Source organism: Mirounga leonina, unplaced genomic scaffold (assembly GCF_011800145.1).
Source record: "Mirounga leonina isolate KUSES-001 unplaced genomic scaffold, KU_Mleo_1.0 Mir_166, whole genome shotgun sequence".
NCBI classification, from domain to species: domain Eukaryota; kingdom Metazoa; phylum Chordata; class Mammalia; order Carnivora; family Phocidae; genus Mirounga; species Mirounga leonina.
This window is the reverse complement of record NW_023270418.1, coordinates 3,198,512-3,211,950: the sequence shown is the minus strand read 5'-3', so window position 1 is coordinate 3,211,950 and position 13,439 is coordinate 3,198,512. Positions and strand designations below refer to the sequence as shown.

Genomic DNA, 13,439 nt, shown 5'->3' with positions numbered 1-13,439 from the left:
GCATCTTACTATTTTATGTTGGTAAATACATCATAATTTATGAAAGCAGTTTTAATTTTTACAAATAATATGATAGATATTAATTATTTTACATACTTTGGATTATTTCTTTAGGAAAGATTCACCAAAATTAGAACTCTGTCCTAGGGTATTAACAAAGTGGAAAATTTTACTCCACCAGATATTGAGACTTATTATGAAGCCATGGTGAAAAAAAAAAATACAGCATGTTATTGTCAAAAAAAATAAATAGATCTGGACTTAGGAAAGACATTATATGAAAAGATTATTACAAGAGGGGGAGGGAAACTTGTAATAGGGAGCCCTGTGAACATCTGGAAAGTCTGGCAAAAAGAGACTTTTCTTTTTATTCATTCATTTATTCATTCATTCACTCATTCACTTATTCATTTGGGAGAGGCAAGCCAGGGTCAGGGAGTGTCCTTCTTTGCGGTAAGGAAGGGCTATTATACATGCCAGTGTTGGCTTGGGTTAAGGGTACATCAAAGTTTAGGTTTCTGTGGGAGGAAAGTTTAATTAATGTTCGGTCAATTCAGCTAATAAATACTTTGTTTTGATGATCAGTGGGGATAAATAGTTCAGCTAGCCATTTATCAGACCAAGAGTGAGAATATGGAGGGTCTATGTTTGACTCTTATTACTACAAACTAATTACAAAAGGGAGAAATTACAAGGCTAATTATAAATCTAAAAGAACTGAAATTTCCCTGGTGCCAAAAGGGAAAGAGACTTCCTCCCCGACCTCTCTGTTCTTGGAGCATTTCCTTTAGAGAGCTTGTAATTATAAGCTCTTTCTCTATCCCTTTGAGACTTATATAAATCTGTAGCAAAGCTAAATAAGCCTCTTGACAGTTTTACAACCCAGGAGTGTTTTCCTTAAGTTTTCTAGGAGCCATCCCTTTTAAATGTAAACATCAAGCAAGATAGCATCCCTCCCTGTTTCTATGGGAAAGTAGCCTGGGCACCTGACTCCAACTTGTAACTACTTGTTTGGCATAGAGATATGAGAAGCTTAATTTTTTCTTGGTATAAAGACAACTACCATAGATGGACACTTCAATCGCCAGGCGAATTTAGGATGAATTATGTGGCAAGCGGTGCTGTCAAGTCAAACTGGGAGATGGGGGCAGTGGTTATCTATGAATACTCATAGGGGCTAGGGTGATCCTTTAAAGGAAGCAGTTCACCAGAATGAGGAGTGAGGGATTTCCTTAACGGTCCCTGTTTTCTAGGACTACAGAACTCAAGTAAGGTTCAACGTTGTCAGTATCGATACAAAAGGAGACAAAAGATCAAAGCTGCAGAACTGGGCCCAGAAGTAGACCTATGAATATATAGAAACTTGAGTTATAACAAAGGTGGAACTGAAAAACGGTATGAAAAGTTGAATGTTTTCAATAATTGCTACAAACTGAATGAATGACCACACATACGGTGGGAAATTGCACCATGCACAAAAATGAATTCCAGGTGGACGCTAGGTTTCAATGTGGAAAATAAAATAATACAACTTCAAAAAAATAACATAGGAAATTGACGTCATGGTCATGGTGGTAGTTAAAAGATTAAGAGCATGATTCATAAAGAAAAGGCTTGAGAAACTGGACTACATTAAAATTAAAAACATCTGTTTAGCAAAAGAAGCCATTAAAATAAAGAAAAAGGAAGCACAGGTAGGAAAAGATCAGTAACGTATATGATAAACAAAGGGCTCATATAAGGAATATATCAACGATTTCTACCAATCAACCAGGAAAGACCTAATTGAGAAATAGACAAGAGACTTTAGCAGGGACTTCACAAAAGTGCCTATGTAAATAAGCAATAAAAGCATCCAAACACATATCAGAGAAATGCAAATTAAAACCATAATGACACACAAATAAATTTCAATACGAAGTAATGAAAATGAATGCACAAAAACTCATACAAGAGCTAAATCACCCAAATAAGTGTTGAACCAAAGAAGCCAGACTCAAAAGAATATATACTGCATGATTCCACTTTTATAAAATTTAAAAGTCAACTTCTGCTGAGGACAATGGGAATAGTAACTGGGAAGTTAGTAGGACTTCTGGAGGGTGAACAAGTTTTTCTCCTTGATGTGGGTGGCAGTTACATGGCTGCATTTGCTTTGTGACGATTCAGTAAGCTGTTTGCTTGCAACCTGGGGGCCTACCTCTATTCATATTATGCCACAATTAAAAAAGAAAGAAAAAGAAAGATTGGTAAATTCCAATGTCGAGAAAGATGTGGAACATGGAGCACTCTCATATGTTGTTACTAGGACTCAAATTAGTACATCTTTTTGTAAAGAGTGATAGTGCAATATAAAATTTTAAATGTGTGTGCCCTTAGATCCAGTAATTTTGTATCTGGTATCAATTTTGCAGAAAAATTTACATATACACTGAAATATGTAAATACCAGGTTGAAAACTACAGAATTGTTTGTAAATCAGAAAAGTTGGGAATAAACTCAATAGCTGTTAGAATTGGGAATATATATACATGCTAGATGTTATAAAATATACATCACGAGGCTCAAATGTCATGATGGTTGTGAAGATGCTTTGAGAAGTATGAAATTCAATACCAATGTAAGAGGCTTTTGGAATACTTTCAATGTGTACATACATAAACTTGAGTGTCCTGGATGAGGATAGGAAGGAAGGGACTCTTCCACATTAATCTCCCAAATAACTTCTTCAACAGAGCAAAAATAGTTCTGCTCCACTGAAGGAGGAAAAACTGCTGTTTTAAAGCTAACTTAATCTAAGGTATCCATACTCTTTACACAGAACAAGTAAAGAGAAATGGATACTAATATTTCTATACCTGATCGAGTTCCTAATTTGCTCCTCCTAGTTCCCTGGACTTTTGCTAGCTACTTTTTAACATAACAAGTCTATCTAAAGTACTCTACAGTTTGCAAAGTGCTTCACACAGAGTCTTTCATTTGATTTTGACAGTAATACCTAACACTTATTGAGCACCTAGTATATTCAGGTATCAAAGTCTTTCATACCTTAACTCACTTCATTCTCAGAGTAACCTATGAGGTAGACTTTATTCCTACCTTAACATGAGGAAACAGTGGTAGGGGAAGCATGATTCTTTAGGAGAGAGGCTTTTAATGGGAAACATAAAGATTCTAGGACTACAAATAGAGAGGAAATATTATTATTCAGGACTGAAAATGGTTTTAAATGAGAGGAAAAAGTTTTGAGGTTTCTCAAACGCTACCTATATATAAAGAAATTTTAAAATTCCATTTTCATTTGGAATGACCAATATTCTTCCTGCTATGCAGTGTATTCATAAAACCAAACTCTAAAGCCATTTTACAAAGAACGAATAAAACCTAAGCCCTGGCTCTCAATTAAGAGCTTGTCCCAGTATTACATGAAGCCTCTATCTTAACTGTGTCCACACTGTCAAACTTTTGTGTTTAAACAAGTTTGATAAGTCAGTAGGTGAACAGGTTTAAATGGTCCAGGTGGACTTTTGAACCCACTCAATCCCACCAAATACTTATCAAAATGCATGCGGACACACTGTGCAGACATCGCACCACACACGTATACACACACGTACACAAGCACACACAGACACGTATGCCTCAGTTGAAGGGATGTGACCAAAGGTCTTCTCTACCTACAATTCTGTTTCTTGATGAGGATGGAAAGAAGCTTGACTCGTCTTCAATGAGGAAGAGTTCCTGCCGATGTCTGGTGAATTGGGCAGTGAAATATTCAGGATGAGGGTGCCTCACATTCTTTGGGAGCTTCAGAGGCCCAAGCATATAGGGGATATTCTCAGCTGGAGGAATATCACTCTCCTTAATAGGCATTTTGATTCCCAGCACTTCAGCGTAAGTAACTAGTACCTCCCAAGGGGCATGGATCTTGACAAAATAAGTCCTTCCATCTTCAGAGTTCTGTAGAAAAAGGAGGCAAAATAACAGGAAGCATTATGATTTATTTGTTACCAAACTGACCAAAGAAACAAAGTTTTATAAAACTCAAACAAATTAAAGATGTTACAGCAGTTACAATTTATTGACATTTTTCAGCAAAACTTCTAGAGGAACAAATGCTCAAAACATATATCTATGTATTACACTTACATATACATGTATGTATATGTGTAAATGTTGTTGTGTGTATGTGTGTGTGTATGTGACAGAGACAAAGAAAGAATATTCTAAAAAATATATTTCAGAGTCAATGTACACAAGCCAAGAATCTACAGATACATATAGGATTCTGGGCAATCTCTTAAGTTATTAGTGACTAACCATGAGCTCAGAACTGTGCTTAGGATATATGAGGGACACATACAAAGGATAAGACATACTTACTCTTCTTACCCATGGCCTATACCTAGAAAGAAGAACTTTAATAGGGGTTCATGACACCGAAGAATGACCAAGTTATAGATTGTAACACATATTTATTAGTTCGGTAAAAACAGATAAATAAGAACTAGAGAATACTGGAGTTTCATGGACAAAGTGGGATCCGAAATAGGTCTTTAAAAACCATTTTGAAGGAAATTCTAGAAAACCAGTGGATGGCAAGAGATTTAAAAAAATAAATAAAAGAATTTGCCATATTCATGAGCAGAGAAAGTCAACTTGGCTTACCCATAGTGGGTTGTGCTCTAAGACAGCCAGGTTAACTAGAGTGTCAGATTACAGCAGCCTTCAGAATGAGAGATATGAAACAAGACCTGTGTCTTCACTTTCTTTGGACCCTGAATAGAATTATGTATGTCTGTTTTTACAATGTTTAACTCATCATCTTATATTCAGAGCACTGACCTGCTTATTTACCAGGAAGACCACAGGCCCTACCATCTACATATCTGTGGCCAACAAAACTACTGTATTGCTCCCAAACACGAAGTCTATTTGGTCAAGGTCCATAGCAGAAGAAAACAATGCTTCAAACACCAAGACTCTGGTACAAATTAACAACTATACTTACCCTTTTGTCTTCAACTTCCAACTCAAGACCTGTTTTTCTGAGATTTTGTTCAAATTCTTTTCTCCTTTCCTATGGAAAAACAAATCAATAGAATTATGTAGAACACTTTTATTTGCCCAGTGACAAACAGACTTGTTATTCCAGATGGTCCTCTGTCCCTCCCATGGTTATACGTAGAAGTATTTTATGTATTACCTGCATCTTAGCACCATGTCCTGCTATTCACCTGTGTTAAAATTCACAATATAACTATAAAAATCCAATATATCTAGGAATAATTTCCAGGAAATGTGCAGGACCTCTACCTGAAAATATGTGCAAAACTTTACTAAATAACATTAAAAAAACCTTGGTAAACAGAGCGACATATCATGCTCCTGATTGGGAAGACTCAGTATGACAAAAATATCAATACTCTTAAAAAGAAATGATATATTTAATTCAATTTTAAGCCAAAATATCATTATGACTTTTTAACCTTGGAGAACAGAATAGCTTCACTTAGAAGAAAAATTAAATTAAATTAAAACGATCATTATTTGCAGGCTTCAAAACAATGCATTGATTGTTGAAAAATCCTGTGGCCTTCATTGTAACTTAAGTGTGAAGAATTTTATAGTAACTGGCTTTATGATGATAATATAGAATGCTTACCTTCAAATTGATAGGTCTACCTTGATATATCTTCAAACTTTACAAAGAGTAAAAGATAATTTAATGTGCTCTTTTTCTCCACTTGCAAAGTTTGCTACAGATGAGAAAAGGTCTATGATAGTGGTGCAAAGTTTCCTCTCCACTACCCCTTCCTAATTGCCCTTCTTTTATGTTATCAGATTGAGACAGACAGCAAACTTCCAGAAGACCAAGGAAAAAGGAGGAGGTGGACAAGAAAAAGGAGGAGGGCATTCAAAATATTGTTATCAGAACTGAGAAAGCGAACGGCTTTTTTCATTCTAGTAACAAATGCTTTTGCAAGGTACATGGCTGCCAATTCTCTGAGGTCAACAAAAGTGAAGAACTAAAAGGACTGTTAGCCAATGGACCATTAAACACTCTTTTTATGATACATTACTATAATTTGGAGACAGTATTCAGGAGTCCAAAAAAGATTAAATCTGCTTAAATGATAATCTTTCTATTCCAATCTACTTATTTATCTGAAGAAGCTGAATTTATACTACCATATAAAAACAAGAGAGGAATATAGCTGAAGTTGAGCCAACTCATTCTGGAAATAATTCTTGTTCATCTATTAATAAAGAAAATATATTTAAAGCCCCTCTGTCCATCTCATTAACTGACGAACTTATGATGAGTTTATTTTTTTATGTTTGGTAATTGTCAAATTTTGTAACACAGTCATGATGCTTTATCAATTATATACTTGTACAATTGTTTAAAAAACTCAAAACAGAAGAAAAAGTTTAAGGCTTAGACTGTTCTGGTTAAGGGAAATAAAAACATTTCAATGTGTATACTTATATTTGTTGCAGCAAACTTAAAATGAACAAACAAGAGACTCCCAAAGGTAAAATATTTACTTTGGGAAAAATTTAAGTGGGGAAAATGGGATGGAAATTTTAGATGAAGGAGAAAAATAAATGATGTAAAATTTCAAGTGTGGAAGAAGAATTTCTTCATATAACTCATTTTTTTTTTTTAATGAATGATGGTGGGTATCAAATTTCCATGATATTTAAGTTCTATGGATATATGCTAAAAAGTGGTTTAAATGGACCATTAGCAATATATCAAAAATTACATCCTTTGCAACTATTGAAATGTAGGATCAGTAACTGGAGATGGGGAAGACCTGTAGATAGATCAGGATTTTAGGAGGGGCGGGGGATGTTCAGGAGCTCATTTTGGACCTGTCAAGTCTGAGATGTCTATGAGACTTCCAAGCAGACTTCAAGTCTGAGATGTCTATGAGACTTCCAAGCAGACTTCCCACAAAATAGTCATGTGGGAGAGAAGAATGGACTGGAAGGTGAATTTTGGAATTAGCACAGATGTGGTTTTATAACTGTGAGACAGAATGTTTCATCAAAGAAATGCATGCAGGCTGGGAAAAGAAGAGGATTATGAATTGGATCCTTAGGCACTATGATAATAAAGGATCAGGGAGAGGAAGAGATTGAGAAGGAGCAACAAATGAAATAAAAGAAAAACCAAGAGGATATGGAGTTCTGGAATTCAAGTGGAGAACATACATATGAGAAGGAAATGAGAAACACGCTGCTAATAGGTCAAGTAAGATGTGGGTTGAGACTTGATCACTGATTTATACGAAAATGAGAATGGTTGAGGTGATGGCCTGATGGGAATGGGTTTAAGAGAAAATGGGACAGAAAAGAATTTGAGAAAAGAATAGTAGCTGGCAGGGAAACTGAGATCAAGTGAAGGTTTTTGTTCTTGGAGAGTGGGAAAATGAACTGAATAAGGAGATGAAGCATGACTGCTGAGGCATGATTAACTTCACTCAGCTGAGGTCGACGGGCACAAACATGAGGTAAAATCTGTAAGTGAACTGCATGTCCTTCTTTCTGCCGGGTTCCGGTACACTGTCAGTGGAAAGGTGAGTTTAACTGCAGGTGCTGTTTTACCAAGGAAGCACAAGTGAGGGAGGGGCAGGGGTTTGAAGGCATAGGTAATAGAGTGATTACATCTGTTGACCATTAGATTTAAGCTGGATCAGCATAGGAAAGCAGTGGATAAGGACTAGCAGTGGAAAGGGGGTTAAGGTATTTGTATCTTATATGGTCCTGCTAGAAGGAAGGGTATTGGTCCAAAATATTTGAGGGGTTGGTCAGATAGTTAGATGCCTGGAATGAGATGATAAAGACTTGTAGTTGTTAGTAATGACAAGTTCTAGGTAAGTGAGTGGCTGATCCAGAGACTAAGATAAATGGAAAGGGGAGTTGAAGGAAGAAAGAGGACAGGATGCTAAAATAGTCATCTGTGTGAGGGAACACAGAACTTCCTTGAACTCCCCTTTCCATTTATCTTAGTCTCTGGATCAGCCACTCACTTACCTAGGTGGGAATGCAAGCTAGTGCAGCCACTCTGGAAAACAGTTGGAGGTTCTTCAAAAAGTTGAAAATAGAGCTACCCTACGACCCAGCAATTGCACTACTGGGTATTTACCCCAAAGATACAAATGTAGGGATCCGAAGGGGTACGTGCACCCCAATGTTTATAGCAGCAATGTCCACAATAGCCAAACTATGGAAAGAGCCAAGATGTCCATCAATAGATGAATGGATGAAGAAGATGTGGTATATATATATATACAATGGGATATTATGCAGCCATAAAAAAAAAAACAACCCACGAAATTTGCCATTTGCAATGACATGGATGGAAGTAGAGAGTATTATGCTAAGCTAAATAAGTCAATCAAAGAAAGACATGTATCATATTATCTCACTGATATGAGGAATTCTTAATCTCAGGAAACAAACAGGGTTGCTGGAGTGGTGGGGGGTGGGAGGGATGGGGTGGCTGGGTGATAGACATTGGGGAGGGTATGTGCTATGGTGAGCGCTGTGAATTGTATAAGACTGTTGAATCACAGACCTGTACCTCTGAAACAAATAATACATTATATGTTAAAAAAAGAAGAAGAAGAAGAAGATAGTAAGAAGGGGAAAATGAAGGGGGGTAAATTGGAGGGGGAGACGAACTGTGAGAGATTATGGACTCTGAGAAACAGACTGAAGGTTTTAGAGGGGAGGGGATGGGGGAATGGGTTAGCCTGGTGATGGGTATTAAAGAGGGCACGTTCTGCATGGAGCACTGGGTGTTATATGCAAACAAGGAATCATGGAACACTACAGCAAAAACTAATGATGTAATGTATGGTGATTAACATAATAAAATAATATTAAGTAATAGTTAATCTGTGTATGCATTGTAATAATCAATGACTTAAGAAGGAACATTGATGGAGAGAATGAGAGTGAACCAGGAGCTCAAACTGTTGAGAAATAAAACGGAAGACCCAGGGAAAAATTAATGACAGCAGCAAAGCAGGGCAATGATTAATCTGATTGGAGTTAAAGCTTGGAGAATTTTAGAGATGAGGTAGGAAGAACAGACTGTAATCAACAATTAGATGGGAAAAGGGCAGCCATTTACCAGAAAAAGGTCCTATGAGTGAAAATCAACCACCACCTGAGAGACTTGGAGAAGGCAATGAACCTCAATGAAGACCCCAGTTTCGGGGGGACATTCAGAGGAAAGGAAAATAACAGTGGGTGGGTTTCAGGGGCCTGATGGAAGGGCTCCCAGGGAAAAAGGGTGGAAGAAAGGAATAGGGTCTTATGGGATAATATCCATTGTTTTTTATTTTTATTTTATATGATATTTATTTCCCATGTAAGTATGTTAGTAAATGTGTGTACATGCTTACATGTATGGATTCATTTATTAATTCACTATTTCAAATATCCAATATTTATTGAGCATCCACGATACTGCCACTGCTGTTTTAGGCATCTGGGTATACAGCAGTGAACAAGACAAAGTCCTTGGTTTCATGAAACTAATTTATGGTGTTGGACAGAGCAAACAAGTTAAACAATGAATACATATAAGTCAGAAAGTGATGTGTTATAATGAAAAGAAAACAGGATAAGGAACAGAGCATTGTGTGAAGGCTATTTCAGACAGCATGGCTTAGCCACACATTTTCAAAATGAAAACTGCCTACAAAAAATAAATATTATATTCAGACATACACCTCAAATTTTGGAGGTCACATTTAATGTTGTGGAGCTACATAAAAAATATGCCAGTCACTTGGAAGAAGATAAAGAAGGTAGAGTTCAAAATAGTCCAAAAACACAAATTGACTTTACACATCCAAACCATTCTTAGATATTCTCACCCAGTCTCAGCTTTCAGTAACATCTGAGAGGCCTCTGACTTTTACAATATAATTCCATGGGAACAACCCTGTTGAACTATAGAAATTGCTTCTTTTAATGATTCCATTTCTGTCACCTAAGTACTTACCGCCTTTAATTCCGCTTCTTTCTTTATGTCATCAACATACGAGAGCACAAAATCAATTTGCCTAATCCCATCTCGGAAGAAGATAGAATCTTTGCTTTGTTCATCTTTTTTAAACTGCAGGAGAAATGAATGACATAGCTTTCACAGTTTTATTTTCAAATGGCAAAAACATGAAAAGAATTAGCTGAAATTTGGTCTAATTTTTTTTCTCAGTCCTGAAATGGCAGGTGAAGACAAATCACCAGAGTTTTTATCAACAAATTATGTTTGTTTTAGAAAGTGAAATCCCATAAAGGAGATATATATACAAGAAAGACCCAAGATGAAGCTAAGCATTTAACTACATGCATACACAACAAAAATGATGCAATTATACCAAAATGTAAAATGAACATATGTATACATTGATCCCAAAACGCATGCATATTCAGAGGGAGACTTATCTTCATTAAAGAACATACCAATTAGTCCAACAGATAATTCATGTTCACACACTACTTTGGGGATGTAATTATAGACCAATTAATGCATCTCACTCTAAGGAAATTAATTGATGACTCGTGCTTATACTGTTTTCATAAAACTGCCACTTTCTAATTCAACTTTGGAAGGGTTAAAATAAAATCAAGGTGCAGTTAAAAATGAGAAAGCAGGTAGCTTGCCAGCTGGTTTTACTACAAGTAAATGCTCATGCAGATCTCCTTTCAACACCAGTCCCTAAGTCAGCCAGAATCCATCCTTTGTTTAGAATCTGTGTTATCAATTCTCTCAGTATAATAGTCAAACTGACAAATTCAATGTTCCCTTATTGTATGGCTCATCAATTCCTTCCCTTTCAAAACCACAAAAACACTAGAGAGCTTCAAAAGAAGAGATCTCATGTTTGACTGATTTGGCCTTCCCCACAGTTTATTTGTAATATATAATACATAATATGTAATATTTGGAATAGCCCACATGAAATATTTAGAATGATGGCAAACAGATGATGCAGTAGATGTCAGTGATCTCTCACCCTGTGATGCAGTTATAACTTAACATAGACAATTTTCCAATTGCTTCATCTAACCGGTGAATGGACAACTGGGTGTTTTTTTACTTTTCATAACTGGTATTTATGTTAGTTTATGAGTTTCTGTTATGGTATTCTATGTTGTTTTTCACCCAAGGCAGGCCAGGGAGACCTCCCCTAAAAAGGAATGGATATAGATCAGTCATGTATAAGACAAAAATTTCATGTCTGACCTGGTCTTTGAACAAAGTAACTGTATTTTATCTAAGTGAAGGCAGAGCTGATGTGTCTTGGGAAGAACTAGCTCCCAATGCACAGGAGGAAATGAGTGGGAAAATAAAGAAACAAGATACATCCAGGGAGTCTAGAGAGTCAATATCAAAATACAGTAATTCAAATGTTATGTCTGAGTTCTCTGCACCCTAACAAAAGATGCATAATCATCTCCATTATCCTAAAAGTAAGTAAAAGAATCTGAGAAAACTTACTGTTATCATGTTACCTCTTGATTTATATAAATCACTACAGAAAGGAAAAGCAATCAAAACAAAAAAAATCATTTGAGCTCTTGTAAATCATCATAATATTAAAACATTTTATGAAATCCACCAAAACTCATGGAAGCCAAACTGGGGCAGGGGAAAAAAAAAAAAAAAGGACTAATTGGACTAAATATAATCAAAGCAAAAAATTAGGTGAAAAAAGAAACCAATAATTCTTTTGTTCTTAGTTTGTGACAGCCAAAATTTGCGTGGTAGAGATTATTTTTAAAACAATATATATTTACAAATGTTTTTATTGTTTGGCAAGCTAAATCTAGGTCCACAGAGAAGTTCTGACAACAGAGGACGTAAACGTAGAAATCAACAAAAATCACACTCAGAGTATTTGACTATTAGGGAATAAACAAAGTAACTAGATGAATAGTGACTCTAATTTTTCTGAGTGTTCAGTCAAAATGGGTATATATACTTCCCTTCTGAAAGCCAAATGCTACCTAGGAAAACCCAAACTTCCATCATGATGTCATGCCCTAATATTGACAGTAAAATGTTTAAAACTATGGAGAAATCACTGGTAACCTTGTTGATCACCAAGAGGCACATGTCTTAGTACTGTTAACAAAAAACTGGTTGAAGCAAACTAGGGGAGAAAAGCCTGATAATTTTGTTACATAAAACTGAAGGCTATTAAAAAACATCATTCTTCTGTTTTGCCCAAGACATGACAGTAAGATAATATTTTGCAATGTGTGTATGTGTCTGTGTTTATATTTGATTTGTTCTTAGAAATGACAATTTATAATGAAGCAAACATCTGGGTGGCTTTTCTTTGAATGAGGTAGTTGTTCTAAGGTTCATAGTCTAGGATCCCTATTGGAAGCTCATAAATTTCTAAAACTGTAGGCAAATTGTGTGTATGTATGTGTATATGTACGTAATATATATATGTGTGTGTGTATACATATGTAGATACCAAATATAAATATATATACTATATATACCAAATATATATATTATAGTATATATTAGTATATATGATACATATAAATATGTATACACACCAAATATAAATATTATATATAATATATACATAAATTATATGTATATGAATAGACACACATATACATTTTTTAGAAAGAGGGTCCACAATTCTAATCAGATCCAGAAACAATTAAGAATCACCATTCTAAAATCTCAATTGCCTGGGGACTGGGAATCAGTGACAAAGTCCCCCCAAATCACGGTATACATTGGAATAAAAGTGACTGGGGCTATTACTGCAGCCATCCAAAGCATAAGCAGCATCATTCAGCACTTGTTTTACCATAAGACGTCGTCTCAGGAACAAATTGAATCGCTTTGCAGACTGTGAAACAATCAACAGAAAGTTAGCAAATCCTGCCTGACATTAAAGATTCCCAAACACAGGCATGCAAATACACAAACCTTCAGTATGATCACTCAGGTACACGTGTGTGTGTGTGTGTGTGTGTGTGTGTGTGGTATTTAAAGCTGGCAGGTGGGATTAAGGAGGGCACACGATGTGATGAGCACTGGGTATTGTACACAACTGATAAATTATTGAACATTACATCTGAAGCTAATGATGTACTATATGTTGGCTAATTGAATTTAAATTAAAAAATTAAAAAAAAATAAAGTTGGAGGGTGGGAGAAGCTAGTAAGAGGGAAAGAAGAACAAATGTAGGAAGAAAACAATAAAGAATAAAGAAAAGGGGGGAAAATGAGACTTCAAAGTGAATTTCCCTAAGTTCTTTATACAGTAACTTTAAATAACATGTATTTGTAGAACTGAATTAAGGAAGAAAGGAGAGAGAAAAAAATAATGAAGAAAAACATGAGAAGAATGGAAAATAAAGTAAAATATTAAGTA

General features: G+C 35.6%; 1 protein-coding gene across 3 annotated transcripts in view; it reads right to left on the bottom strand.

The window, feature by feature from the left end:
• ANO5 (anoctamin 5) overlaps positions 1-13,439 on the bottom strand; it is a 106,629-nt gene that overhangs the window by 60,292 nt on the left and 32,898 nt on the right. For 2 of the 3 annotated variants that reach the window (XM_035012454.1, XM_035012455.1), the window contains exons 4-7: positions 12,870-12,911; positions 10,031-10,144; positions 5,012-5,080; positions 3,682-3,960 (exon numbers count right to left, since the gene is read on the bottom strand). In XM_035012454.1, the coding sequence (XP_034868345.1) occupies positions 3,682-3,960; positions 5,012-5,080; positions 10,031-10,144; positions 12,870-12,911 (504 nt within the window). Of the gene's footprint in view, positions 1-3,681; positions 3,961-5,011; positions 5,081-10,030; positions 10,145-11,530; positions 12,414-12,869; positions 12,912-13,439 lie in introns of those variants that run through there. The other variant, XM_035012456.1, reaches the window with a different exon arrangement.